The 27,485-nt window shown below is 39.0% G+C and overlaps 1 gene segment (V, D, J or C); it reads left to right on the forward strand.

Annotated features, from left to right (window-relative positions):
* Positions 1 to 27,186, forward strand: LOC143661344 (immunoglobulin kappa variable 4-1-like). The segment is given in 2 exon segments: positions 1 to 118; positions 26,767 to 27,186. Coding segments are annotated over 2 exon segments (465 nt in total).
* The last annotated feature ends 299 nt before the right edge of the window (positions 27,187 to 27,485 follow it).

Raw genomic sequence — 27,485 nt, forward strand, 5'->3', positions numbered from 1 at the left:
CTGCTGCTCAGACCCTATTAATGCGGATTCCCTGGAGACGGGGCCTGAGTGCACCAGACGGTGAGCAAGATGCTGTCACAGTCCCAACTCCTCATCCTCCTGGGGCTCTGGGTCTCAGGTGAGAGCTTCAGAAGAGCAAGGTCTTTATAAAGCAGGAGAGATGGTTTTCACATGCAGAGTGTACAGACTATTCCATATCAACTGATCTGATTACATATTAAAAGTGAGGATACATACATGTGAATATGCATTTTATATACTTGATTTATTGTGTGATCTTGTTCTTTTCTGCCTGCAGGTGCCAGTGGGGACATCGTGATGACCCAGTCTCCAACCTCTGTGGCTGTGACTCCAGGGGGGACAGTCACCATGAGCTGCAAGGCCAGCCAGAGTCTTTTGCACAGCTCCAACCAGAAGAACTACTTACACTGGTACCAGCAGAACTCTGGACAGTCTCCCAAACTGCTCATCTCCTATGCATCCACCCGGGCATCTGGGGTGTCCGAGCGATTCAGTGGCAGTGGGTCTGGGACAGATTTCTCTCTCACCATCAGTGGAGCCCAGGCTGAAGATGTGGCCACTTATTACTGTCTGCAAGGCATCAGCACTCCTCCCACAGTGCTTCAGCCTCGAACACAAACCTCCTCTCCCAGCTGTGGGGCACTTAGTCCTGCAGCAGCAGCTGCTCCCCTCCTCCCGCCTCTTCATGTTGAAACTTTCTGCCTAGTAGTTCATCTTCCTGTCCTACTTTTTCCTTCAGTGGACTCTGTATTTCCTTCCAGCTATCCTTGTCCTTGTTACTGAAGTAGATATACTCTACCTCCTTTCTAGCTGCCTTTTTCCTTCACTTTTGACAATAAAGAGTATTGTCAAAGATGACTCCACTGATTCTGGTTTAGACAACAGGATATGTGCTACTCCTTCTCTTGGCTGGCACTGGGCAGGGTTGGCTTGTGTGGAGGTGTAAAGCTCATGAGATAGGTGTCAGAGATACTGAGCTAGAAGTACCATAGTGACACACAGGAATGTTGAATTCAGAACTCAGAAGAGAAGTTTGAACTGACAATATAAATAAGTTAGAACAAGATATAATAGTTGTATCAACTAACATGATTATTGATAGAATTAAACCTTTCCTAGATTCAGTTTCTTTTTATTTTTTAATTTATAAAACAAATGTTAACTGACCAAATACTCTGTCAAATACAGTGCCATTTGAGGATATTATTTTTCATATGTGTCAATAAATGTGTGAAATTCTATGTATTCTAAATGTATATTTAATATTTTATTTTAAAATATGTCAAGGAAAATTGCATAAAACACACACATACACACTTTTGATTAACAACAACCTAGTTGTCACCAAGATCTCATCATGACCTGGCACATTCCTGCCCCACATCCTACTGAAATCCACTCCCCCCTTACCAACCACTACCCTTCCTTCTTGATTTTTCTGAATCTCGTAATAATCACTTCCATGATTCACATTTTGAAATTCCACATACACATCACAAAACCATTTAGTTTGGCTCATTATGGAATTTTATATAAATGGAATCATCCTACACACATTATTTTGTTGCTAGCATTTTTCATTCAATATTTATAGAACATTATTCTGTTGTATGTATCTGCAACTTATTCACTTTCATTGCTGAATAGAAGTTCACTGTGTGAATCCACCAAAATTTATCACATCAACTCTTTTTTAAACAATTTTCTTCACACACCATACATTCCATGGCCTTGAGTGTCCATTTGATGAGGTCACTATAGGCTCCAGGCCTCTTCCCTGCACCTGTGTCCCACTCCCTCTGCACACCTGCACTCTGCCCCTACCTGCGGCTCTCTTGTGCCCCTCCCATGTCTGGAGGGTTCCTTCCTATTGCTCAGAGGCTGCAGACCAGCTCTGGCCTGTGCAATCCAGCAAACTTCACTGCCATTCAGAGGATTGAAAGGACACCTTCTCCAAGAAAGTGTAAAAGCCAGTCTTGAGGAAGGACCCCCACTTCCCTGTGTTTCTCTCAGGGATGCATCCTCTACTCAGATGCCATGTGAAGTTCTCTTACATCTCAAAGTTGCTTCTCTGTCATAGTTTAGCAATTCCTTATATTAAACTTCTCTTTTCCCAACTGTAGACTCTCTCCCAGGATTTACCAGGCTTTGTTCAGGATCCAGTGCTTCTAGTATTTTGAATTTAATGAGGAGTTTATTTTATCTGTGGAACATTCTGTCTGGTAGGAACTTCCTTGTGCTTTTCAGAAGTGGAACATAGACACGAAATTACTATTTTTAAGATATATGGATATTTTAAATCATGTTTTTTCATTGATCTCTAGCTCAATAGCTTGCAAGTCAGAAAAAACATTTTGAGAGTGTTCAGTGTTTTGAAATGTGTTCATATTTGTTTGCTGTCTCTGCCCAAGATATTTTTTATTTTTATTTTTTAGCATGGACAGGCACTGGGAATCAAACCTGGGTTTCTGGCATGGCAAGCAAAAACTCTGCCTGATGAGCCACTGTGGCCCACCCTTTGATCATTTTTTATGTGGTTCCATGTGTGCCATGACATGAATGTGTAAATCTGTACATGTTTTCATAACTTTTCTGCTGTTTTTCATATATTCTTGCTTTTATTAAATTTTCCTGGTTGTTTTGCAAAGCTGAAATTGGGGATCAGTTAAACCACCTTTACCATTGTGTATTTATGCTTTTTCTCTCTACAATTTTTCACCATTTGCTCTTTAACTTTTAGAGTTTGGTTATTAAATGGGTAAAATTCAGTGTTGTTGTATCTTCAGGGTGAATTGAAACATCTATCACCTTGAAGTGAAGTGCTTTCCCCAGGAATGATTTTTGTTTTAAATCATATGCATTTTGGATATTAATATAACTATCCTATTTTTTTAGTTAATGTTGTAATTTTATGAATATATAAATAATTTATATTAATATATATAATTGTGTTTATATTATTTATATAAATATGAAAATTATAATTGTATCATAATTATATTTAAATAAATAAATATATACATATAATTTTCCATTCTTTTACTTTCAACCCTTCTTTAGATTTACAGTTCCTTAATGTGTCTCCTTCTAAGGACTAAGATTCTGGTTATATGTGACTTGAAATGGGATGAACTTTATATTTTAGTTGTAGAAGAAATCATGCCTTCTTTTTAGGGCATTATATATAATGTGTTTTAATCCTTTTAATGGTTATTCAATAAATTCAATCACACATAACAATATTAGTGACTAAAGTTAATTAAAATCTTTGCAGTGGTGTGAAACTGATGTGCACCACAGAAAAGTGACTCTTTAATCCTGATTCAATATTGCTTGGTGGGGTCTTTAGACTAAGTTGTGTCCATGGAGATGTGACCCAGCCAGTGGTGGGTGGGGCCTTGTGAATAGGTGGCTTCCTTGAGGAGGTGTCTCCACCCATTACAGGTGGGGCTTCTACTGGAGGCCTTAAAGAGAAAACCATTTTTGAAAACACTTCAGAGCTGATACAGGTGACAGAGTTGTCAGAGTCAACAGAAGACACATATTTCTGGACGGAGAAAGAAAATGACAGGGAAGCCATTTGAAATGAGATGCAAAAGGATGGGCAGATTCCAGCCACACCTGACAGAGGTGTGCTGGACCCATCAGCCTTTCTTGAGTCAAGATATCATTCTCTGGATGTCTTTGTTTGCATATTTTTATAGCTTTAGAATGTAAATTTACAACTTAATGAATTGACTTTTTAAGAGCCATTCCATCTCTGGTATGTTGCATTCTGGCAGCATTAAAAACTGAATACAGTCTTCAACTGTACTAATGGCTAAAGCAATATCCTTAGAGTAGATATTCAGAATTTTACTGAAATTCTGTTTATTTCCCAAATTTGACACCTATTTTATGTACATTTCTTTTATATTTCACTAAATATCAGTGTTTCTGTTTATGTAATTAATGTGCATTATTATTATTACACACATTTATCACTTTCCACTTATCTTTTTTCCCCAGCATGCCACAGTAGAGATTTTCTATCAGCCTAAAGATCCTTTGGAATTTCCCTGGGAAGTTGCTGGTAGAAATGATGCTTTCATTGATAGTCAAGAAATCTCCTGAGATAGCCTTCATTCTTGAGGGATAGTTTTACATTTAGAATTCTAGACATGTAGATATTTTCTTCCAACTCTGAAGATAGCATATTGTCTTTTGAATTCATTGGAATTACTGAAAAAGACAGCTCTCTTAGTTTGCTTTGAATGGTATGTGAAAGTTCTTTGGGTGAAAAGACCCAAATGCAGGTTGCCAGCCAGCTGCTGTTTCTCACTTCTTTTGAACAAATCCCTTGAGAAACATCTGAATTTCTAGTCTGGTAATATTTCTGCTTACAGATTTAATTTCCTCCTATCCAGGTTTTCTTTAACCTTGTAGGTCATTAAGAAAACCATTTCTGGTCCTTCTGTCTTGTTTTCAATTCTACTGTCTGTCTCTCCAGGGTGTCCTGCTGAAGCTCAGAGTGGGTAGGTCCCACAGGTGTTACCCTCCAAGTGGCTGAACTGCTGGGTAAGGTTCCCAGACCCCATGCTGTTGAGAGAAGCCCTCTACCATGCTGATAGGATTCAACGCTCAACCAAGTCCAGCCCCACAGCCTGGGTATCTCACCTTTCTTCAGTATGGTGGAAACTCCTTTATGTGTCTTTGGCAGACCCCACACAAGGTGTTTGGGTCACTAGCATTTTCCCATGAGATCCTTGGCCACTGAGCATCAAGGATTGGACCCTTTAATCCCATGGGGTAGGGGAGGTGAGTGACCACAGTGCAGACAGCAGCAACGTAAGTGTCTCAGATCTTAGTGGACATTTGCCCAAGGGGTGCCCTGTTACCTCAGCAGGAATATTCCCCTCTGTAAGGGCTCTGGCCAGGAAATATTCCCCTCACCCAGGGATGATGTGAAACCCTTGGAGAAATTCTGGGAGACACAGCTCAGACAGGACAGTTGACATAGTCCCCAGTCTCACTGCCATCTGCAGGCATTGGGGTGATGTGTCAGACACAGCCAAAGGCAGGGCCAGAAGGACTTGCTCTGGGTGGTTTAAGGACAATGGATCTGGGACTTGTTCCTCCTTTGCGTCTTCTATATCTATTCAGAACAAAGGCCAATTATTTATACTAAATTTGCCATGGTCTCACCCAGTCCTTTGCTCCCTTCCTGGGAAATCCCTCTTTCGGTACAGAGTTGGGTAGCCAAACTAATCAGTGTCCAGGGAGCTGTGCCATGCCTCTCTGCAGAATATCAGCCTTTTAATGGATCCAAAGCTTGGGGATGGTATATAACAACCCCAAAATACATCAAGGGCAGGAGTGCAATGCAGCCTCAATGCACACCATCCAGTAATGCAACTTCCCAAATGGTGCTAGCCACTGGGACAGCTGGTAATTAAGCCCAGAGCACCTGAATGCATTCCCACCCATGTTTGTTAATCAGTATCAAATCTCCCTGCTTCCCAAGCCAATTGTTTTGGATGATATGTGGAAGTTCTTTGGGTGATAATGAAGAAGCACATTTAGCCAGCCAGACTCGAGCGCAGAAAAGGACAGCTATATTGACTTAAAGAACATGGAGCAGGAAAGCGGAGAATAAAGGTGGTTGAGGATGCCAAGCTTACCTAAACTTGGCCCCTATCGGGTGGGGGTAACAGTCATGAAAGGCTGTGGAAAAAAACTCACAGCCATAGAGGATACAGGGAGATGCACAGAGAGAAGAACTAATATATATCTGAGAAAGGCAGATAATGGGCAGATGTATATTTGAGCAAATAATGATTGAGAATTACCCAGAACTGGAACCTAGCCACATTTATCGTGGCTCAGAGAAGGGAGTGAGGCTTTAACCACAGACACTGGGGATTACAAGTTTCAAACTACACAGAGCAAAAGCAGAAGTGCCAGGGCCAGGCCTTTTGGAGAAACTGAATGCAGATTCTGATCATCCAAAGCCTGGGCAGTTACAGGCCTTCTAATAATTATGAGGCATGAGACGGCAAAGGGCTGCCTAAAAGAGGAGCAGCAGGGGCCATTCAGAGAAGCTGAGGGCAGCTCTTACCACCCAGTCCATATGGAGCTGCAGGCTGAGAACCAGGGTACAAGGAAGGCAGGGCTAGCTGGGCTGGTCACTCAAGAGCCGTGCTTATCCCCAGGCAAAAATGACGGGCTACAAGGTACAATTTATTTATGCCACTATAAAGGATCGCTGCACTGAAGATATCTGTGATTTTATGTAGGACTGCATGTTTTCCTCTTTGTCTTCAATCTTCGGCAGTTTTCTGAGATGTCTCTCATTATGGACTACTATTGACTATTGACTACTTTGGCTTTGGTTTGATGGCACTTGAGTTTGTGAATTGGTTTCTTCCACTAGTTCTGGGTAATTCTCAATCATTATTTGTTCAAATATACATCTGCCCATTATCTGTCTTCCTCAGATGTATATTAGTTCTTCTCTCTGTGCATCTCCCTATGTCTGTGAGGTTTTTTTCCATATTTTTCTTTCCCAATATTGCATTTTGGACAGTTTCTTCTGCTCTGGCTTCTGGTTCTGTAAATTTTCTACTTCTCTCAATTCCCTCCATTCAATTTTCAATTTTGGTTTTCCTTATACCAAGATCTAGAAACTTCATTTTTGTTATGTTTAAGAGTAGATGGTCATCATTAAATTTAGCTTTCTATGTATATATTATCATATTAGTTATTCATTCCTTTATATAAACTCTGTGATAGTTTTGAAATGCGAAGTGTAAGGAGAAATGCTGTTGTCAATTCACTTATGATTCATGCTGTACACATGTCTACAGAATTTCCCACCTGGATGGTCTCAGGACTCACTGCTATTACCTTTGCATGGATCTAGAGCCCAGGCATTTATTTGCAGTGTCCTTAAGATGTTTTCAGACAATGCTCCTTTGGTACTAAACTATCTCCAGTTACAGGTAATCCAATATCTTTTCAAATCATGAGTTTTATTAAGGAGATATATACATTCAATATGAGGTTCTTATTTAGATTGTCCTATATTGCTGATTGCATCTTTGTTTTTTTTTTTGTTTTGTTTTGGTTTTTTTTTTTTTTCATGGGCAGGCACCAGGAATCAAACCTGGGTCTCCAGCACAGCAGGTGAGAATTCTACCTGCTGAGCCACTGTGGCCCGCTATGTTGATTTCATCTTGTGTAACGAGAAAATGCTATCCATTTTGAATATATATTTACCTCAAAATTAATTATTGTAAATTCCATTTTTGAAATTGATTCCTACATGTTTCATGGTGAATAAGTCACATTTTCTGTGATGATATTTTTGGCATTAAACATTATATCCATCCACAATCCACCATGTGATTTCCTTTTATGATCATTATTTGCTTTGCACAGGCCCATCTGGTACTGCCCAGGTGCTCATAGGTTTCCACTAAGGATATGTGTGTTGGTGATGTGAAAATAGCTGTAATTGGCAGGGCAAAGGAACTGATCATGTCACATACTACCTCTTTCTAATTTTGCAGCTCTGGGACTCTTTTTGAAAGAGTAAAAGGAGCTCAATCAAGCAAGATTTGAAGTTTTGTAAATTAGGAAAAACTACTTTAGATGCACACTGAAAAAGCTGCAATTTCCAGAAACATTACAGCCAATCTTGAATGTAATAGGCCTCTGAGATAAGTATGACCTCAAGGAAACAAAGAGTGGACAATCAGCCTTTGAATTTGTTGGCATAAACTGCATCTGTGTTAATGGTTCATTCTAATATCAGGTGACCCAGGGGAACTTGTGAAGTCTGACTCTCCAGACTCCCTGGCTGTGTGGCCATATTTCAGGTTAAACATCAGCACCATGTCCAGCCCTAGTATTTTATCCAGTCTCAACTACAAGAACTTCTTAGCCTGGTACCAGCATGTGTTAGTTTGCAAGTCCCCAGAATGTGATACACCAGAATTGGGACAGCTTTTAGAAAGGGGAATTAAATAAGTTACAATTTTACAGTTCTACACCATAAAAAGTCCAACCTCAGGCCTCCAAGAAAAGATATCTTAGTTCAAGGTAAGCTGATGGATCAGGAACACCTCTGTCCACTTGGCAGTCACATGGCTTGCATTTGCTGGGCTCCATTGCTTTTAGTATCTCTTCTTGTAGTGAAGTGGGAAGTCCACACTATGTTTCTCCAGGGCTGGCTGTCATCTCTTGGCTTCCCTTAGCTTTCTCCAGGTATTGGATTCTTAACATCTCATGGTGATGTCTGTAGGCTTCAAGCATCTCCAAACATTCATGTCTCTGTTCTCCAAGTGTCAGCTTCTGTGTCAGCTCTGGGATATACTGGCTCTGAGGGCTCTGCTCTCCAAAATGTTTCCTCTTTTTAAGGATTCCAGTAAAATAATCAAGACCTGCCTGAAAAGGGTGGATCACATCACCAACTAATCAAAAGTTTACACCCACAATTGGGCATGCCACATCTCCATGGAGATAATCTAATCAAATTCCAACCTGCAATATTGAATCAGGATTGACTGAAACAACTGCTCCCACAAGATTGGATCAGGATTAAAACATGAATTTCCTGGAGTTCATCATATTTCAAAACTGGACGCAGCAGAAGCCAGGACAGTTCCCTAACTGCACATTTCTTTGGCATCTCCCAGGTACTAGAGTCCATAACAGTTCCTTGTCAGTTGATGACAACAGACTTCCTTCTCAGCATCAGCAGGCTCAGGCTGAAGATAAGCAGTTTACTTCTGTCAGAAGTATTATGACTTTCCTCCCATTGTGATTCACTGTTTAATACAACCTTCTCCTCTGTGCTGCTTGTCAGTGAGCCTCTTAAGAAGTAGCTATTTTCTGAATTTACCTACCTCCTCTATCTTCCTCAAAGATTGTCTACTGATTTGTTTTCAGGAAGATTTTCAGGGTTTAGGAGATAGTTTGGGGTCCAGTCTCTTTATTCCCTTTTTGATGTTCACTGTGAGAAAGTGCTGTAAAGATCTCTGTTTTAGTTTCCTATTGCTCCTAAAACAATTGCAACAAATGTTAGAAATGTCTCATTGATAGTTCTGCCAATCATTAGAACAAAATGGATCCCATTAAGCTAAAATCACTGTATTGTAGTGTCCCCTTGTGGTAACCTCAGGGAAGAAGCTGTTTCTTGCCCTTTCCAGCTTGTAGAGCCCTCCCAATTCCCTGGCTGTTGCTCCCCTTCATTTTTCTTCATAGTAATCAACACTTCATCTCCTGACCCTGCTTCTGTTGTCACATGTTTCTCTGACCACAGTCCTGAGAGTTTCTTTCCTTTTAAAGGCTCATATGTTTACACAGGGGTACCCAGATAATCCAGGGCAATTCCTCATCTCAGCATCTGTGTGCTTCATGATAGTTTCAAAATCCTTTTTGCCACATTTGGTAGCAGCATACAATCCCCTCTTCAGAGATTATTAATCTGACTCCTTAATCCTTCTTATTCCTTACATCATCAGTTCCATTGTCAGTACATTCTCTCCAGATAGATGCACATGACTGAAGCAAACAGAGCCCATGCAGCACTGACTGGTAAGATATGCAGTGAAATTTATACACTGATGAATCAATATTAAACTTTCCTATTCTAATTCTTTCTTAATCACCTACTCTTCAACTCTTCTCTGTCATTTTCTTCCACAACAACGTCTTTTTAAGATATAATCCTCACCACTTCAGTTTAAAAATCCCCACCACTGACTCTGTACTGCTTCTCACCCACCCTCCCACCTGGACCCTCTTTCTAGCCAGTACTTTCTGCTCATCATTTTCTGATCATAGTTCTTTGTATTCAGACTCAGTTTCTTTGCCCAATTCTGCCTTTTCTTCTAAAAGCAAAAGGAAACAAAGCCAAAATGATGGAATCATTTCTCTCATTCATACTCCTTCTAAAGACCTTTTTTCTAATTCTGTAAACCTAAGCATCCGTGGTTGTTGTTTTGGAGATGTTATGTACCCCAATAAAGGTCATGTTCTTTTAATACATTCTTGTGGGGTTATGTCTATTGTGCTTTGGACTTTTTGATTAGTATATTTCATTTGAGATGAGACACAGCCCATTCAAGGTGTGTCTTATTCCTTCATTGGAGTCTTTTATGAGATGTTAAAATATAGGTGGGCCAGTTTGATTCAGTCGCAGACCCCAGAAAAGCCATGTGCTTTAACCTTCATTCAGTATTGTTGGATGGGAACTGTTCTCTTGTTCACATAGAGATGTGTCTCCAACCATTCAAAGTGTGTTGTTACTGGAGCCCTTTAAGAAGGAACTACATTGGAAAACACTTTAGAGCTGATGCAGCCAGAAACCTTTGGAGATGAAGAAGGAATATGCACAGATGAGAGCTCCATGAAACAAGACACCTGAAGAGAAAGGTAGCAAATGTCACCATGTGCACCTTTCCAGTTGAGAGAGAATCTCTGGATGTCACATTTTTGCAACCTTAGAATATGTAAACTTGCATCTTAATGATAAATTCCCATTTGTAAAAGTTTTTTTTTCTGGTATATCATATTCCAGTAGCTTGCAATCTAGACAGCAGCTAAAGAAGAAGAACAAAAGGAGAAATACCCAGAGTACATTTTGGAAACAGCCACTGAAACCAGGACCAGTAGAGAAGGACAAACATACATCACCATGTGTGGCCTCATGTGACAGAGGAACTCTGGAGGCCAGCAGCCTTTCCTCAGAGAGGATTTTTTCCTCTTGATGCCTTAATTTGGACATTTTCATGGCCTTGGAACTGTAAGATTGTAGCCAAATCATCCCTGAAATGAAACTCAACCCATTTCTGGTACTCTGGTGAGCTTAGAAAACCAAAATAAAATAAATGAGTATACATTGAAACCTAAAGTATGAAATTTATTTTGTACTGTTCTGTTGCTTGCTTGGTCTGGGCACATAGATGTTTTCCTACTCTATAGCTAGTTTTCACATATGTACAATGGTTGAAATAATTTCACCTATTTTATAAGAATGTCATGAGGCACAATAAGCCAATACATGTAAATGTTTCAATCAATTCGTTGCACCTGGACCACACTTGGGCACTGCCATCATTTCCGTGATGCACAAGTGATTCTTTCTTCTCAGTCTATTATATTTTCAATTTTTATCAAAATATAAATATATCCTCCAGTCTCAGAATCCTCTGGTTACTGCCTAACATTTTTGTTTCCATACGTTGCTTGAAAAGTGGACACCATGGTGTTTTTCCACTCACCACACCTCACAGTGTATTCAGTCATGGATTTTTATTGAATAGTCATGTTTCAATCATTAGCCAGGTTGTCAATACTTTAATATTTAGATAATTATGATAACAACTCATACCTAAATGCATTTCAATACCTCCTTTAATAATCACTTAAATCAGGTGAAATAATGTTTTATTGTTGTCCCCAATGTTGCTTGGAACTACTTATGTGCTGTAGAGTTGGCTTTTAAATGCCCATTAAAATTCATTTTCTTAATGTCCACCCTAGTTGGAGTGAGAATCATCCATTCACTTGATGCTGCAGAGGTTCTGGTTCCCAAGGGAATATCTGTGGTGAGATGAGTGCTGGAATTTGTTTTTATATTAAAGCAGCAAAAGGTGATAGTGAACTTGGAAGTGGAAGGAGTGTCAGCAGCACAACTGGACTGTTCTTCCCCTTACCCGTTTTAGGAAACAGTTTTGCACAAGACACAAAGATCTAGAAATTAATTGCATTAAAGCTCTTTATGGACATGAACTTCTGAGATAACATTGGTTTTGCCCAGAGGGATACTTACCCAGGTTTGAGAGGGCTGCTCTGAGTGATGTATACTTGGACAAAAGGGGCTAATGAGATGAGTAAAGTCGGGTGTCAAAGAAGCACATTTTGCAAATACTGTCAGGTCTCACTTGCAAGGAGAGAGACTGAATATCTAGAGCAGTAGCTATAATGTCACTCCAGATGGGGTCTTGCTTTTAGGAAGGGTTACCTTACATTATGTCACTTAAGAAAGACTCTCCTTGTCTCATCCAATATTCACTCAGATATTCTAAGGAATTCTTCCATGTGCTTTTAAAATTAAGTTTTAATGTTGGAATAATTTTTTTGTAAAGATGCAGGAATAGAACAGTTTGCCTATACATGCTCAATCACTTGCCCCTAAAGTTAACAGGTTAAATAATCATGACACATTTATCAAACTAAGAAATTTACATTGGCACACTCATATTAACTAAAATCTGGATGTTATTCAAGCTAACCATTTGTTTTGTCATATCCTTTTCTTTTTCTAGGATTCAATCTAAGATGCAACATTGCAAATGGTTACCATGAATTTGTTACCAAAAATTATGTGATCTTTACAGAAGAATGTCATGGGCACTGCTAATGTGATATTCCAATTTTAATTGAATAGCATGAAATTTTATTGTGGACATCAATATTTTATAAGCTTCTCCACCAATCTCATTATTTCACAATTACTGATGAGCTTTGGACTCTATGTTAACAATCATCTAACTCATCACATTCACTCATTCATACAAAAGAATTAGCTGGGACTCTTCATGGGGATGCTGGAGCTACAGTGAGGAAAGGGAATCCCACAGACCATGAACAGTTATTTGAGCACCTTGATGCATGTTAAAGGTGGCTACATGTGACTGGGCCCTTATAACTAACTCAGACTGATGGTGTGTCTGCAACATACCAAACCTTGTGTTGAGTGTCCCAGGTAAGAGCATGCAGCAGTGTGAGCTGTGCCAAGTAAATTGTATAAGGGGGCATCAAGTAGAATTTTATCTGTAATTAAGAGATTGTTCCCACAATAACATTAGATGTATACAGTAATAAAACTAAGCTTAGAATTATACATTCTAAAATAAATTGAAGAATAATAGACTCATTTTGAGATGAAGACAAAACTACAAACAGTTATAAGATGTCCCAGGAGGAAGGAAACATCCATGTCTGTGCACCTGGCAGTTTCTAGACAGTTAAGCAGTATGGTTCAGGGCTGCTTGGGATGTCCCCAGCTCACTCTCATCTTTTACAGACAGCCCTGCATAGAATCTTTTCCTTTCTCAGAATATATGGCCATAAAGAAAACCAGAGACAGACCACGGCCTTCTTCATAGTCAATTTTGCTTTAATTCTTATAGCACAGTATTCAATCCTGATTGTTTGACATGAAAACCCATAAGAAAAATATGTGTGGGTGAAATGGCCAGACAACACATTGCTTCAGAAGATAGAAGTACCATCAGAATCTTGACCATTTCTTCCCATAAGTGGGAAGATTATTTCTTCTCTCTGGATTCTCCTTTTAACATGAGGTACATTGATACACAAATTTTCTATCTTTTAATAACCAAGTAGCAAATTTATTAGCTCACAGTTTTATAAGTCAGGAGTCTGTCTGGATACACTGTGGATGATTCTCTGGTGAGGGTCTTACAACTGCAAAATCAAGAAGTCAGTAGAGCTACATTCCATCTAAAGCTCAGTGGCTTTAGGCAGCAAGGCCCTTCCTGAACACTGCGGAGGGAGGCCCACACCCTGCCTTGGGGCAAACTCATCTCTTTCACATGCATGGAAGGATCCACTCTTATTGCCTCACACACTGGGAGATGCAGACAAAAATCCCCTGTTGTTAAGCAAGGACTCACAGGAATGGCCAGAATCTGAAGAGAGTACAAGGAAACTGAGCAAAAAAATTCAGAATTTTCCCCAGAAAATGTAAGTGAGAGGCTGCAGATGCTTGGAGAGAAAGCCACTGGCTTTCCTCTGACAATGTATCCTCATGTTGGTTCTTAATTTGGACATTACATGGCCTTATGATTCTAACTTGTAACTTAATAAATCCCCTTTATTAAAGCCAATCCATTTCTTGTATATTGCATTCTGACAGCATTAACAAGCTGAAACACAAGCTGACATGTTTGGAGGAATCAGTTTCTTAGGTGGTAGGACTGAGATCCTTTTTCCTCTTCCTCATGATATATTAATAATTTCCCTAAACTTAAAAATAAAGTGAGAAAAGAGAATAATGGAAGAATATCTGACAACTAAGAGGGAATTAATACTGTGTGACATAAATAATATGAATACTAAATAGACAAGGAAGAAAGTGACAGAAGAAACATTTGATGAAATAATGGCAGGAAATTCTCTAAAATTAGTGAAAAATATGAGACCTCATATCTCCAAGCTCAGAGAATATCAGAAAGCATAAATCCCCCTCAAATACAGCCATGTCTATTATATTCAAACTGCAAAGGATAAGAAAATGAAGAAAAATTTCTGAAGGAGGCCAGAAGAAAGCAAAATCCTACTTCTAGAGAAACAAGCATAATTATTACATTAAACATCCATTCATAAACCATACAAGCAAGAAAAGGTGAGCAAAATGTTTAATGAAGGAAAAAAACACCCATACAAATCTAGGATTCAGCATCCAGAACCACCCTTAAAATTGAAGGAAAAATAAAGACTGTCTCAGACAAACAAACCCTGGGAGTGGGGTGTATTATAAAGGTTCTCTAGAGAAACCGAATCAACAGGGAACACTCGCAAATATAAAATTTATAAAGGGGTCTCATGTGACCGTGGTAATGCAGAGTTCAAAACCCACAGGGCAGGCTGTGAAGCTGATGATTCCAATGGAGAGTCTGGATGAACTTCACAGGAGAGGTTCACCTGCCAAAGCAGGAAGAAAGGCTGTCTCTTCTGAATCCTCCTTAAAAGGCTTCCGGTGATTAGATAGAGCATCACTCATTGCAGAAGACACTCCCGTTGGCTGATTACAAATGGAGTCATCTTTGGAAGCAACTAATGTGATCATAATCTAAATCTATGAAATGTCTTCATTGCAACAGACAGGTCAGCACTTGCCCAACCAGACAAACGGGTACCACCACTTGGCCAAGTTGACACATGAAGCTGACCATAACAGGGGGTATTTGCAGTTTTGCAAGAAATGGTAAACAAAGTTGTTGAGAGAGAAAGGAAATGATAAAAGTTGGAAACTGGGATGCATCTAGAGAAAGGAAAATCATTTGAGAAGGAATCAATGCAGGTAAAGTAGAATCTTTTATGTTTCTTGTTCTTAACTGATATAGGAGATAACTTTGTTCTCAATAATAGCAACAATATTTTGGAAAATTTATGGTTAAGTGATAAGACACAGTGTTATGCTATAAAATAATAAAGCAAAACATGATAACAGTGTTAAAAGACAGGGGGGAAAATTGGGATGACTCTTATGTTACCTGCACTACAGGTGAAGCACAAAAGTGTAGGTTGAAAATGCATATAGGTAAGCTGTTAATATATATTGTAAGTCTAGGTCAACCAGTAAAGTAATTTCAAAAAGAATATAATCAATATGAATAAACATAAGGCAAAATCAAATTATGCATATCACCAAAAGAAGACTAGAGAAGGCAAGAAAATAGTGAAAAATACAACAAAATGAAATAAGAACAAAAACAGAACATGAGCAATGAATACAAAACAGTAGCTTCTCTTACAGTTTCTTCTTTGATGCAATATTGTTTAATAGCATGTTCTTCACCCTCCAAATATAAGTGGAGTTTCCAGTTCTCCAGTTGTTAGTGACTTCCTCCTTCATTCCATTATGATCAGAGAAAGCGCTTTGTACAGTCTCAATCTTCTCAAATTTATTAAGACATGTTTGGACCCCAGCATGTGGTCTATCCCGGAGATCTTTCCATAAGCACTTAGAAAAATGTCTACTCTGTTGTTTTTGGATTCAATGTTCTATATATGGCTGTTAGATCTAATTTATTTATTGTATTATTTAGGTTCTCTTTATCCTTGTTGAACCTCTGTTTAGATGCTCTAATGTAGGGAGTGGTGTGTTGAATTCTTCCCCTATTATTGTAGAGAAACCTATTTCTCAACTTCAGTTTTGCCAGGGTTTGTCTCATGAATTTGGGCCAACTTGATTAGGTGTGTACATATTTAGGATTGCTATTTCTCCATAGCAAATTTTCCCTTTGCTAATATATAATGTCCTTCTTTATTCCTTACAGCCTTTTTTGCATTTAAAGCCTATTTTTTCTGGTATTAGTATAGCTTCCCCAGCTTTAATTTCATTACTGCTTGTGTGCAATATCATTTTCTGTCCTTATACTTCCAACTTATTTGTATCCTTATGTCTAAAATGAGTCACTTTTAAAAAGCCCATGGTCAGATCATGTATTTTGTCCATTATGCCAATATGTGTCTTTTTCTTGATAAGTTTAATCCATTAACATTCAGTGTTATTACTGTGAAAGACATTCTAATTTCAACCATTTTATCCTCTGGTTTTTGCTTGTCAGATCTTTCACTTATCTCTGTTTGTCCTTTCTTAAGATAAAAAAATGTATGCAGATTTAATCAGTTATGTACACCAGAAATGCTATGCTCTTCTAATCTTTTATTGTTGGTGGGACATTTTGATTAGGTTGTTTCCAAGGGCATAGGACCCACACAATTCAAGGCTGCTGTTAATCATCTTTTCTGGAGTCCTAAAGAGAGGATAAAAGGCAGAGACATTTTGGAGAGAGCTCAGATACAGAAATGCCCAAGGAGGCACAAGCAAGGACACAAAGAAATTCAGAGAGAAGAGACAGCAGACATCACCATGTGCCTTCTCAGGAGACAGAGAACTACAGATACCATCAGCCTTTCTTCAGAGTTGGGGTATGGTATCTTTGTCTGGATGCCTTGATTTGGACATTGTTTTGTGACTAAAACTGTAAGGCTGTAACTAAATAGATCCCTTTGTTATGAGCCAATCCATTTCTCATATATTGCATTCTGGAAACTTTAGCAAACTGAGAGTCAGATTTTTTGATTTGCATATTCTTGCCTTTTATGTGGATGGGAAATGTTTAGCCATCATGTGCCCAGTATTCTTCCTGGCCCTTTACCCTTCTGTCCTCCCTCTTGGACCTATGATGCAAATATTTGCATGCTCTTCTTTGGTAATCATTTCCCTGAGACCCAGCTCAAATTTTTCCATATTTTTCTCCAGTTGTTCATTTACATGTTTAAGTTGTCTAAGTGTGCTCTAGTTCACTGATCCTTTCTTCTGCCTCTTCAAAATCTGCAGTTATGCTTCTAGAATATTTTAAAATGCATCTATAGTATCTTCCATTTCCATAAATCTGCTATTTTTATGTATTCTTTCAAATTCTTCTTTATGCTCTCATATTGACTTCTTCATAGCCTTTATATTTTCTAATATCTTACTGAAACTCATTAGGAGTTAAGCATGAACGTGATTGATTAGATGTTCTAAATTTTTTATTTCCTCTAATTTTTAAATTTGACCATTGGTGTGGCCATATCTTCTTGTTTGTTAATGTCCCTTGCAATTTTTGATGTTTTCTGGACATCTGATTATCTTGAAAAATTTATCTTCAAAGTAATTTTCCCTGTCTGGTCTAAGATTTTGTTTTTCATTGGGTTCCTGTTGAAGGTTTACTTTTTCTCTATTTCACAGCCTAACCACAGTCACGGTCCCATGCAGGGAGTGCAGCCCCTTCCAAAAGACCCTAGAGAAAGGGACAGGAAAGCAGCTCCTCATACTGCACTTCCCCAGCCTTCTAAGCAGATGGTGCTCTTTGGTCACCTGTCCCCCTCAGCCCTGTATAGGAACTTTATCTTTTCGGCTCTACAACCCTCTGTTTTTTATGATATGTGGGCATAATTGTCCCACAATGCTGGGGGTGCCTGACCAGAAGACACTAAGGTTGTGGGTCCCTGCCATCTTATTTTATTTAGCAGCCAAGATGTGTATCAGAACTGTTCCCTCCCTCTCTCTTTTCTTGAGGGGAGGGGCCTCTATGTCTGTCCCAGACCACTGCAGCCCACCAGTCTAGAATCAGGTACACCCTGGGATTTTTGGTATAAGGAAATACAGTTTGCCTACACTTTTTAGATAAGCTAGTCCAGAATCAAGACATCAGCAAGCTACTGCTTTCTCCACAAAGGTTGTGGTATCCCGGGGCAGGCTTCTAGCATCCCTTGGCTCTTGACTCCCCCCCTCACAGGGCAATGCACACAGCAACACCTTCTATCTCTTCTGGTTTCTATTTACTTCCAACATCTTGCTGCTCTCTGGCTTTCACCCTACATCTGAATTCATTCTGTTTATGTAAAACTCCAGTTAATCGCAATTAAAACCTGAATTTATTCAGTTGCCCATGCCTTATCTAAATGTCACATATTTAAAAAGTCTGTTAATGTGGGTTCACATGCAAGGGATGACTCAGATAATGTACAAAGGAAAAGGCTTGGCTCTGTGTTTTTTGGAGGACCTTAGTAAGAGTGCAATGTAGTTTCCTTTCTTTACAGATATTTTCACATTTTATAATTTCCTTTAATAAAGTGTTGGAAATTTGAAAATCTGAAGTCTAGTAGAACTTATCTGCTGTGTGTAAGTGTAGTTACTCAGGATTTTCATGTGCAGGTACTCCTACTTTTGTAGATTTGAGAAGTCTCTGACACCTTGCTGATTTTGGCAATTCAAAAATCATTTAAAGGAATAGTTGAGGCTTTTGAGTGGAGTGCTCTCCTCAAGAGAAGTTTTAAATTTTTTTCTGCTAGGTGCTTGTGGATGCTACCAAATAGAGTTCAAACCCAATTCAAGTTAAAAAATTCCAGAGCCACTCACCTGGGGGGGGGGGTCTAATTCCTAGCATCTGACATGGAGAAAGGTTTATTTCAGATCTCATTTACTACTCTCCTTAGGATGGACACCCAAGGGAATCCAGGTTAAGGGAGGACTGGTCTACCTGAGAACTTTCCAACATGGTGGACTTTAGAGTCCACTTCTCTCCCTCTAGCCTTTGCTAGACTCAAAAACACAAGTTCAAGGTTTTGCATCATATTCCTGAGCAAATCACCTTCAATACTAATACATTCCTTGTCTACAGGACATCCAAAATATCATACTATCTTTTTAAGATAACTGTTTTAAGATGGTATAGATATTAAGATATAGATGGACAAAAAAATAGAGGCTGTTCATAGACCATCTTTTTGGATGTAGTGAGTTTAATAAAAACTACTGATTTTGCAAATCTGTTCTGTATTTCAACTTCTGAATATTTATTGGAAATTTTAGACACTGATTTTTGTGTCTTTCATTGTCACAGACTCATATTGATTGTAACAATGACGTCTTTAGCTCTTTCTTTACCTTTTATGCATCCACAACTCAGCTCATTCAATTTGCTTCTGTAATCAATCTCTGCATTGTATAGACCCTCTGCATTCTAGGCAGCTGCCAGAGCTGCATATGGGCCATTTTTCCTGCAATGTGACATCAGCAGGGACTAATAGGGCAACAGCTTAATGATGTTGTCACAGACCCAGATCTTCAAGTGCTGTTGCTTGGATTCCAAGGTGAGAACGTAAGCACTTTCATTCATTCGGATTATTATCTTTGAGGATTAAGAAAATTAATATTAGATTAAAAGTGAAATAATTAATTCTGATGATTTTTAAAATGATGTTGTAAAAAACATTTTTAATTTTTTTTCAAAATAATGCATTTATATCAGATATTTGTCCAAACTGATTTCATTTGTCAACTATGGACTCATCTTCTGGTCTCCAGGAGAAAAGCGCTATATACCCAGAGCATTTCATAGAGCTTCATCCAGAAGATCTAATTTGCCTGCGAGCAGCAAAACAAAGACACGCCCCTTAACTGCCAATTCCTGGGTGTCCACCTGGCTGATTGGGGTTCCCCACCAATTCAGTGGCACTAGGTCAGCTACACATTTCAATCTCAGCATCATCAGGCTCAAGGTTGAAGGTGTAGTGGATGACTTCTCTCTCAGTTACATTATAGCAGTCCTCTCACATCACTTCAGCCTTGAGCACAAATGTCTCTAGTTCTCAGGTGTTGTGTCCTCCCTGCTCAAGCCTGGATTTTCACGACTTACCAGTTTTCTTTGAGAAACAAAAAAATATTTTTGAAAGATAGAAATTTATTATTCTCAGTCATTCTCTTTCTATTAAGGGCCATTTTCCAATTGTCTAACCCTAATTAGAAATGTGTGCAAATTCCCCCATGGCTTTGTTTCTTCAGGCATCATTTTGTTTTTACACCTCTGATACTTCCTTGCAATGTGTCCTTGAGTAAATGACCTAACTTCTAGTGAAAAGTTTTTTTCAGATGTATTGTGGATATAAAAATTACACCTATTTTGCAGGATATTTTGAGGCAAAATGAATCATGACACATAAAATGCTTTGAACAGCACCTGATGTATAGAAAATACTAAGGCACAACCTTTAATAGCATTTTCATGTCTCAATCGAAAAATGCCTTTGATTCTCCATTATTCATTAAGTTTTAATGATTAAATTATATTTCTGTTCCTGCTTTAACAAATTACAAGAAACCTGATGATTTAGAAATAACAAAAATCAGCTCTCTCACAAGCTTGGAGGCTAAAACATTGAAATCAACACCACCAGTCTAAAATAAAGGTGTCTCTAAGGTCATACTCCCTTGGGATTCTCCTGGGGAGAACATATTCCTCACCTCCATCAACTGATTGTGGCTGCAGAACCCCTTATTGTTTTATTTTTTATTACATTTCTCCAATCTTCAAGTTCAGCATCTGTAAATTTCCTAATGCTCTGCCCTTCCATTACCTTCCCTTCTGAGATTTCATAACACCTATGGGTGCCAGGATTTAGAACCAGATATTTTAAGGATACTATTCAGTCTCCAGTGTGTACCCTGCAGCCCCAAATTTATTCATTTATCACAGATGTGAAATACTTTCTGCCCATTCCAACATGCTCAAACATCTCAGCCCATTGAAGCCGCAGTGCTATTCCAAAACCTCATCTAAATAGCATCAGCTCAAAATTCTCAAATCATCATCTAAATCATCAATGTCAAGTATCAATGACACTCTGAGTAGGATTCATTTTCTAGCAAAATTCATCTCTATCTGTTGAACAAATAAATAGAAAACAAGTTTATTGATTCCATCCTACTGGGGTGGGTGCATGCATAGTTGAAAAGTTTAAGATTCCCATTTTAAATATGTTAGTAATACCTGCATTTAAGGAACTCATGATGGTTGCAATTACCTTTTATTTGGTCTTTTCTTCCCAGCTTCTTTCCTGGTCTTAGTTTATGAGATTCTTGTGTGGGAACAGAGATCTCACTCTAACCATTAGTTACATCTGAGAGAGACCTATAAAATCCCTTCCTGCTTTCCTGGCCCTGCACCTTTACATGCTGGGATCACTGACTCCATGCAGCCTTAGGAGGTGATGGGTGAAGTACTTGATGCATCTGTCCCTCCAGTCTGTTGGTGCACCAGCTCATTGTGCTTTGGTCTGTGCTGTGCCCTCCTGGTGCACAAAGATACCAGGTTTACCTTGGCCTTGACAGTAGAGAACATTGGAAATTATAGGTGAATTAAGTGTAAAATATTTGTTGGTTGAGAGACTCAGGAGGCCAGCCATGGAAACAATAGAGGATAATATAAAGTCTCTGCTAAAGTGGTTTTGTCAATTAGCAAAATGTCGTGGTAAAAATAATTTTCTCACAAAGTGAGAATTCCAAAAATGAAGAAATTCTCTTTTAATTGATTTTGTTTGACACATGTTCATGATTCTGTTCAAGCACCCTGTACTCTTCTACAAACTCAAAGAGAAACTGCAGTGGCAAAATTTACAATGATATATATATATAATATTTGTTTAACCACACATGTTAATATAAACACAAGCACAAATGCATGCACACACACAGTAACTGAATTGGAACTTATACAGTGTTGACAGTAAAAAGGAAGAAAATAGTTGATTCCATACCTTGCCATTCTGGTATCAATTATGCATTAATTTCGAGAAATTTGAGCCCTTATAGAATTATATATAACAAAGCATATGTACTAATTGCTAATGAACTTTTGGAAAGATATTCTGTAAATTTTTTTGAAGTATTTTTCAAAATCACTTGGGAACGTACCTTACAATTGTTCATGGAAGTAGCAAAATCTCAGTTTTGTTGACCTTAGCTAGGTGCAATTATTCAAAGCAAAATTTACACCAGATAGATACTAAATGCAAGCAGGAAGCCAAAAAATTTAAACAATGAAAACTAGATCAATGATTTGCTTTTGAAACTCATAACTGAATTGTGGAATATTTGGACCAACAATTCAATTGGATTCTCCCATTTTGTGGAATGTGAAACATTCGACACCAGAGGAGTGTTTGCTGTCTTCAGAGTCATTCATTCTTTATCTTGACACTGGTGGGAATATGATAATTCCCTTCATTTGGGACTACAGAGGTTTAGATCCCAAGGAGATGCCTATCATTAGATGAGTAGTAGCTTATTTTTCTTTTTTCATAATTAAATCAGAAGTGGGTGATGTGATCTTGGATGTGGAAAAAAGAATCAGCACCACAACTTGACTGATCTTAGACTAACCCATTTAGGAAAGACTTTGAGCAGAAGACAAAGATGTAGAAAGTAATTGCATTAATGTTTGTTACACCCATGAACCTCTGGGAAAACCTTTGCATCCATCCATTGTGACACATTCCTCGGTTAGAATAGTTCTGTTCTAAGTGATTCTGTTTCTACCAAGTGGTTCAAAAAATGACAAAAATCAGGGGTCAAAGAAGGGTGTTTTTCAAGTAGCATCCAGCTCTCACTTGCAAATACAATGATGAACGTCAGAGCAAGATCCATAATGTCACTCCAGATGACGTTTGGCTTTAGAGAATCGTTAACACTTTACGTCACCTTCAGCAGACCTCACTCGGTAGCAGTATAGTCTCACTCAGCATTTCCCAAGCAACAGTTCATGTTGTTATTATTGTTTTTCTTTCATTTTTAAATTTATTTGGATTAATTTTAGACATGGAGAAAAGTTGCAAAGGTAGTATAGAGAATTCCATGCAACCTCACTCACTTCTTCTTGATGGTAACTTCTTACATAATCATGGTTTATTTTCAAAACTGAACTGTTTATATTGGTAAAATAATAACAACTGGACTCCAGACTTTATTTGGGTTTAACCATATTTTTCCCATTGAAAGATCCAAAGCAGCACAATATGTGGCATATGCTTCCCATGAATTTGTTAAAAGAATGTTGAGTGGCTGACACAAGAACATATCGGTTGCTGCTAATGCAATGCTCCCATTTGAAATGAATAGCAGAGTATTCTAATCTCTACATGAATATTCTATGTGTTTTCAAACAATCTCATTATTTTAATATAAACAATTAGCTTTTCCTTCTTTAGTAACAATTTGCTAAATCAGCACATGCACTTATTCTTCCTACAACATGATTGGGCACTTTCATCAGGCACTGCAGCTACAACGGGAATGAACATTACATTGACCACAGTTTTTGAGAATGCTGATGCATATTAAAGCTGTCTGTGTGTGAATCAACCCTTATAACTCACTTAGCCTGATGTTACATCTGCAACAGGAACACATGTGCCGAGTTTCCCTAGGTAAGAGCATGGGGTAGTGTGAGCAATATATAGGCAGCAGAGTGGCTCAGTTCTTCAAGCAATGTTTCCAAGATCACTCCTGAAATTCTATCAAAATGAGAGCATGACGATATAGTCAAAGAAGGGACAGATTCTGACCACCTTTACAGCTAATTCTGTTCTTCTTTGTGTTTTCATAGCCCAATATTCAGCCCTTATCCTCTGTATGTGGTCTAATGACAGGATATCATTCGTGGGTAGAAGAGGTGTAAAACACACTTATTGTACTGGAGGAGAGTGGAATCAGCATCACTCAACAATGAAGTAAATGGGGTGACAGTTTCTTTTTTCTGGGCTCAGAAATCTCCTTTAAAATAAGATTTATCAGTTAATAACCAGTGAGCAGTTCATTAGTTCTCAATGCTGCAGGTAAGGAGTCTGGCTGAGCACCATGTGAAGGGTTCTCTGCTCAAGGTCTTAGGAGGATAAAATCAAGGCATGGGTGAGGCTCTGTTCTTTCCATAGCTTGGAGTTCTCTTCCAAGTTGATGTGGTTGGATAGAATCAGTTCCCTTGATGGTAGGATTGAGATCCATTTCCTTGCTGGCTATGTGTCCTCATCTCCTAGAGGCTGCCCTCCTTCCTTGACACATGGTCCCTCAGCCTCCATAGTCAACATTGGATAATTTCTGCCATGTCACATCCTAATTATCTATGAATTTTACTGAGTTCTTAGTCTCTGGCCTGTACAGCAATATACAAAGGGCTCCTGTGAAATGGTCAGGCCCATTTGAATAATCTCCCATGTTAATGTCAACAGATTTTATTTCATTTGAAATCAAAGTCAATAGATTTCATTAAATACACAAAATCACTTCATGGCAGAATCTAAATTACTGTTTGAACAACTGGGATAGGGCTTGTACATGCCAGCAGCCAAGAAACTTGAGGACCCTCTTAGAATTCTACTTACTTCAATGCTCTTTTTATGTTTTATCAAGTATTGTTTTGTGCCAATTTTAATTTATGGCAGTAAAGAGTTTGGGAAAACAAATTTTAAAAATCATGATATGGCTTTAGAGAAGATGATAGAAGCTTTATCTACCCAGCTGGCACAGAAAGGGTAATGATTCCAACTTCTCACTTCTTCACAGTGTTAATGCTCATAAAATGACATAGAAAACATCACTGACAGATAATTAATTCTGACTTGTGTTCCATGGATTCTCACTGCAGTTAATCTAAACCCTCAGCTCTCATTCTGACTTTAATGGGTGCTTAGATCAGGCTCTTGTCTGTTTTTCACATTTTTTACTTTGCTAATCATCCAGGATCACTTCTTGTGCATTTTTGGAAGTCTTCTTCCCTGAGCTTTACAAGTCAAGTCTCCATTTATTCATGCATGAGGTCAATTACCTACTCTTCAGAGAGAACATTTCCATACAGTTTATGTGGACCCCTGATGTCATCATTTACATGTCACAACCTGTGTCACCACTATATTGTCCATGACAATCTCAAGGTTTATAATGCATGTAGGTACAGGAAGCAGCTTCTATTGTATTGAAGCAAGAAAATGGTCAATTACAAAGTAGAAATTTAAATTAAGAATAGATGTATATTAACTTCATGGAAAAGCAGCAAACATAAACCATGGGGGATGAGGGCAAACATGAAGCAAGTACTGGCATCTTCAAAACCCATATATGCAGTGAACCAAGAACACAGTGGACCTTTGACTGAGTAGGAATGTCTTCCTGGTGGTTTGGGTCTGTGCCACCCCATTCCTGAATGCCTGGAAATGGCACCCCCACCTAAGGTAGTGGGCTCAAAAGGAGACAAACTTGGAAAAATAAATGTATTTTTAATTAGAACTGCAACAATATCTGCCTTCGTATGTTCCACATTAAGGGACACTTCTTGGGGGCAGAAGGGTGGTTGCTTGGCAGGAAAAGTGTAAATTATGAGAGAGGAGGGACCATGTACAAAATTGTTAAACTCTCTCAAATTTTCTCTCTTCCTCTGACTCTGTTCGTGGTGACGGATGACCATGAAATGGACCTGGATGCACCTCGCCCACTTGTCCTGTATTAGCAGCTTTGCACCGGGGGAGGGGGGGGTCAAGGGGTATTTTTCATTTTTTCATATCTTAATGTCCTAGGCCTAGAAAGATTCTTATTGTTATTTGTAGAATTCTACACATTATTTTTCTTTTTTGGAAGGCGTAAATAAAGAACCTGCTCTGAGACCTTGGGAGATGGGGCTATTTTCTCTATTACCACGAGATGGCGCAGTTCCCCGTAGGCTGGGAATCTCCTTATTTTAGATTTGAAAACTCGCGGTCTAATGGGCAGTGCCAAGGGTAACTTTCACGTGTCTGTTGACTCAGTTTGGGAGACATTATTTGGGTTGAGAGCAGTGTCAGAGGTCTGGTTGTGGACAGATTGAGGTGACTTTGAGATCTAGAAAAAGAACTTCATATACGTATTTAAAGTTCAGGATAGGCTGAGACAGACGTATAATTTGTGCACTACGTCCTCATTCCATCCCATGATATGAATATATTCCACATAGTTCCTGCTACCATATTTTGAAAGTTCAATTATGTTCAGAAACTTCACACTCACTGATAAATATATTCTACTACAAAATTAATTTTAGGTACTCAAGATGATTGCAGCTAGTTTGAAACATAAAGTGGGTAGTAAAATATTTGAAATTTCATAATTTTGCTAAAGTTTGGTGAAAAGTATAGTTTCCAGTTGATTTCTGGGACTTTTGCAGGACTACACTCACATTTCTGTGATAATGTTATTTTGTCCCCTTCCTTCCGTTATCTGTACTCACAGCTCACTGCACAGCGCGTTTCCCTTTAAACCCTGTGCTGATTTGCATAGACTCCTGGGGACTCGGCTGCTGCTCAGACTCTATTAATGGGGATTCCCTGGAGATGGGGCCTGAGTGCACAAGACGGTGAGCAAGATGCTGTCACAGTCCCAACTCCTCATCCTCCTGGGGCTCTTGGTCTCAGGTGAGAGCTTCAGAAGAGCAATGTCTTTATAATGCTGGAGAGATGGTTTTCACATGCAGAGTACACAGACTACTCTATCTCAAAGAGATCTGATTATATATGATCAGTGAGGATCCCTGCATGTGAATATACATTTTATACACTTGTGATTTATTGTGTGATCTTGTTCTCTTCTGCCTGCAGGTGCCAGTGGGGACATTGTGATGACCCAGTCTCCAGTCTCTGTGGCTGTGACTCCAGGGGAGACTGTCACCATGAGCTGCAAGTCCAGCCAGAGTCTTATATCCAGCTCCAGTCAGAAGAACCTCTTAGCCTGGTACCAGCAGAAACCAGGACAGGCTCCTAAACTGCTGATCTACTATGCATCCACCCGGGCAACCGGGGTTCCAGACCGATTCAGTGGCAGTGGGTCTGGGACAGATTTCTCTCTGAGCATCAATGGAGCCCAGGCTGAAGATGTGGCCAGTTATTACTGTCAGCAATATAAGAGTGATCCTCCCACAGTGGTTCAGCCTCGAACACAAACCTCCTCTCCCAGCTGTGGGGCACTGAGTCCGGCAGCAGCAGCTGCTCTGCCTCCTCCCACCTCTTCATATTGAAACTTCCTACTTAGTAGTTAGATTTTCTGACTTACTTTTTCCTTCAATGGACTCTGTCTTTCCTTCAGGCCTTCCTTGTTCTTGTTACTGAAGTAGTTACACTCTACTTCTTTTCTAAGTGCCTTTTTCTTTCACTCTTTCCCTTTCCTTTACTTATTCCTTCAAAGGCAATTCTGTAGCTCTAACCACTTGGTTTGGAATTTTTTTCCTTTGAGGTACTGAGGCTGCCTGGAGCCTGTAAGGGCAGAGAGACAGGAGGAGGGAGAAGAGGAGCTGCCTAGTTAGGAGTCACTCAGGGGGGAA

The sequence above is a fragment of the Tamandua tetradactyla genome, chromosome 17 (assembly GCF_023851605.1).
Source record: "Tamandua tetradactyla isolate mTamTet1 chromosome 17, mTamTet1.pri, whole genome shotgun sequence".
NCBI classification, from domain to species: domain Eukaryota; kingdom Metazoa; phylum Chordata; class Mammalia; order Pilosa; family Myrmecophagidae; genus Tamandua; species Tamandua tetradactyla.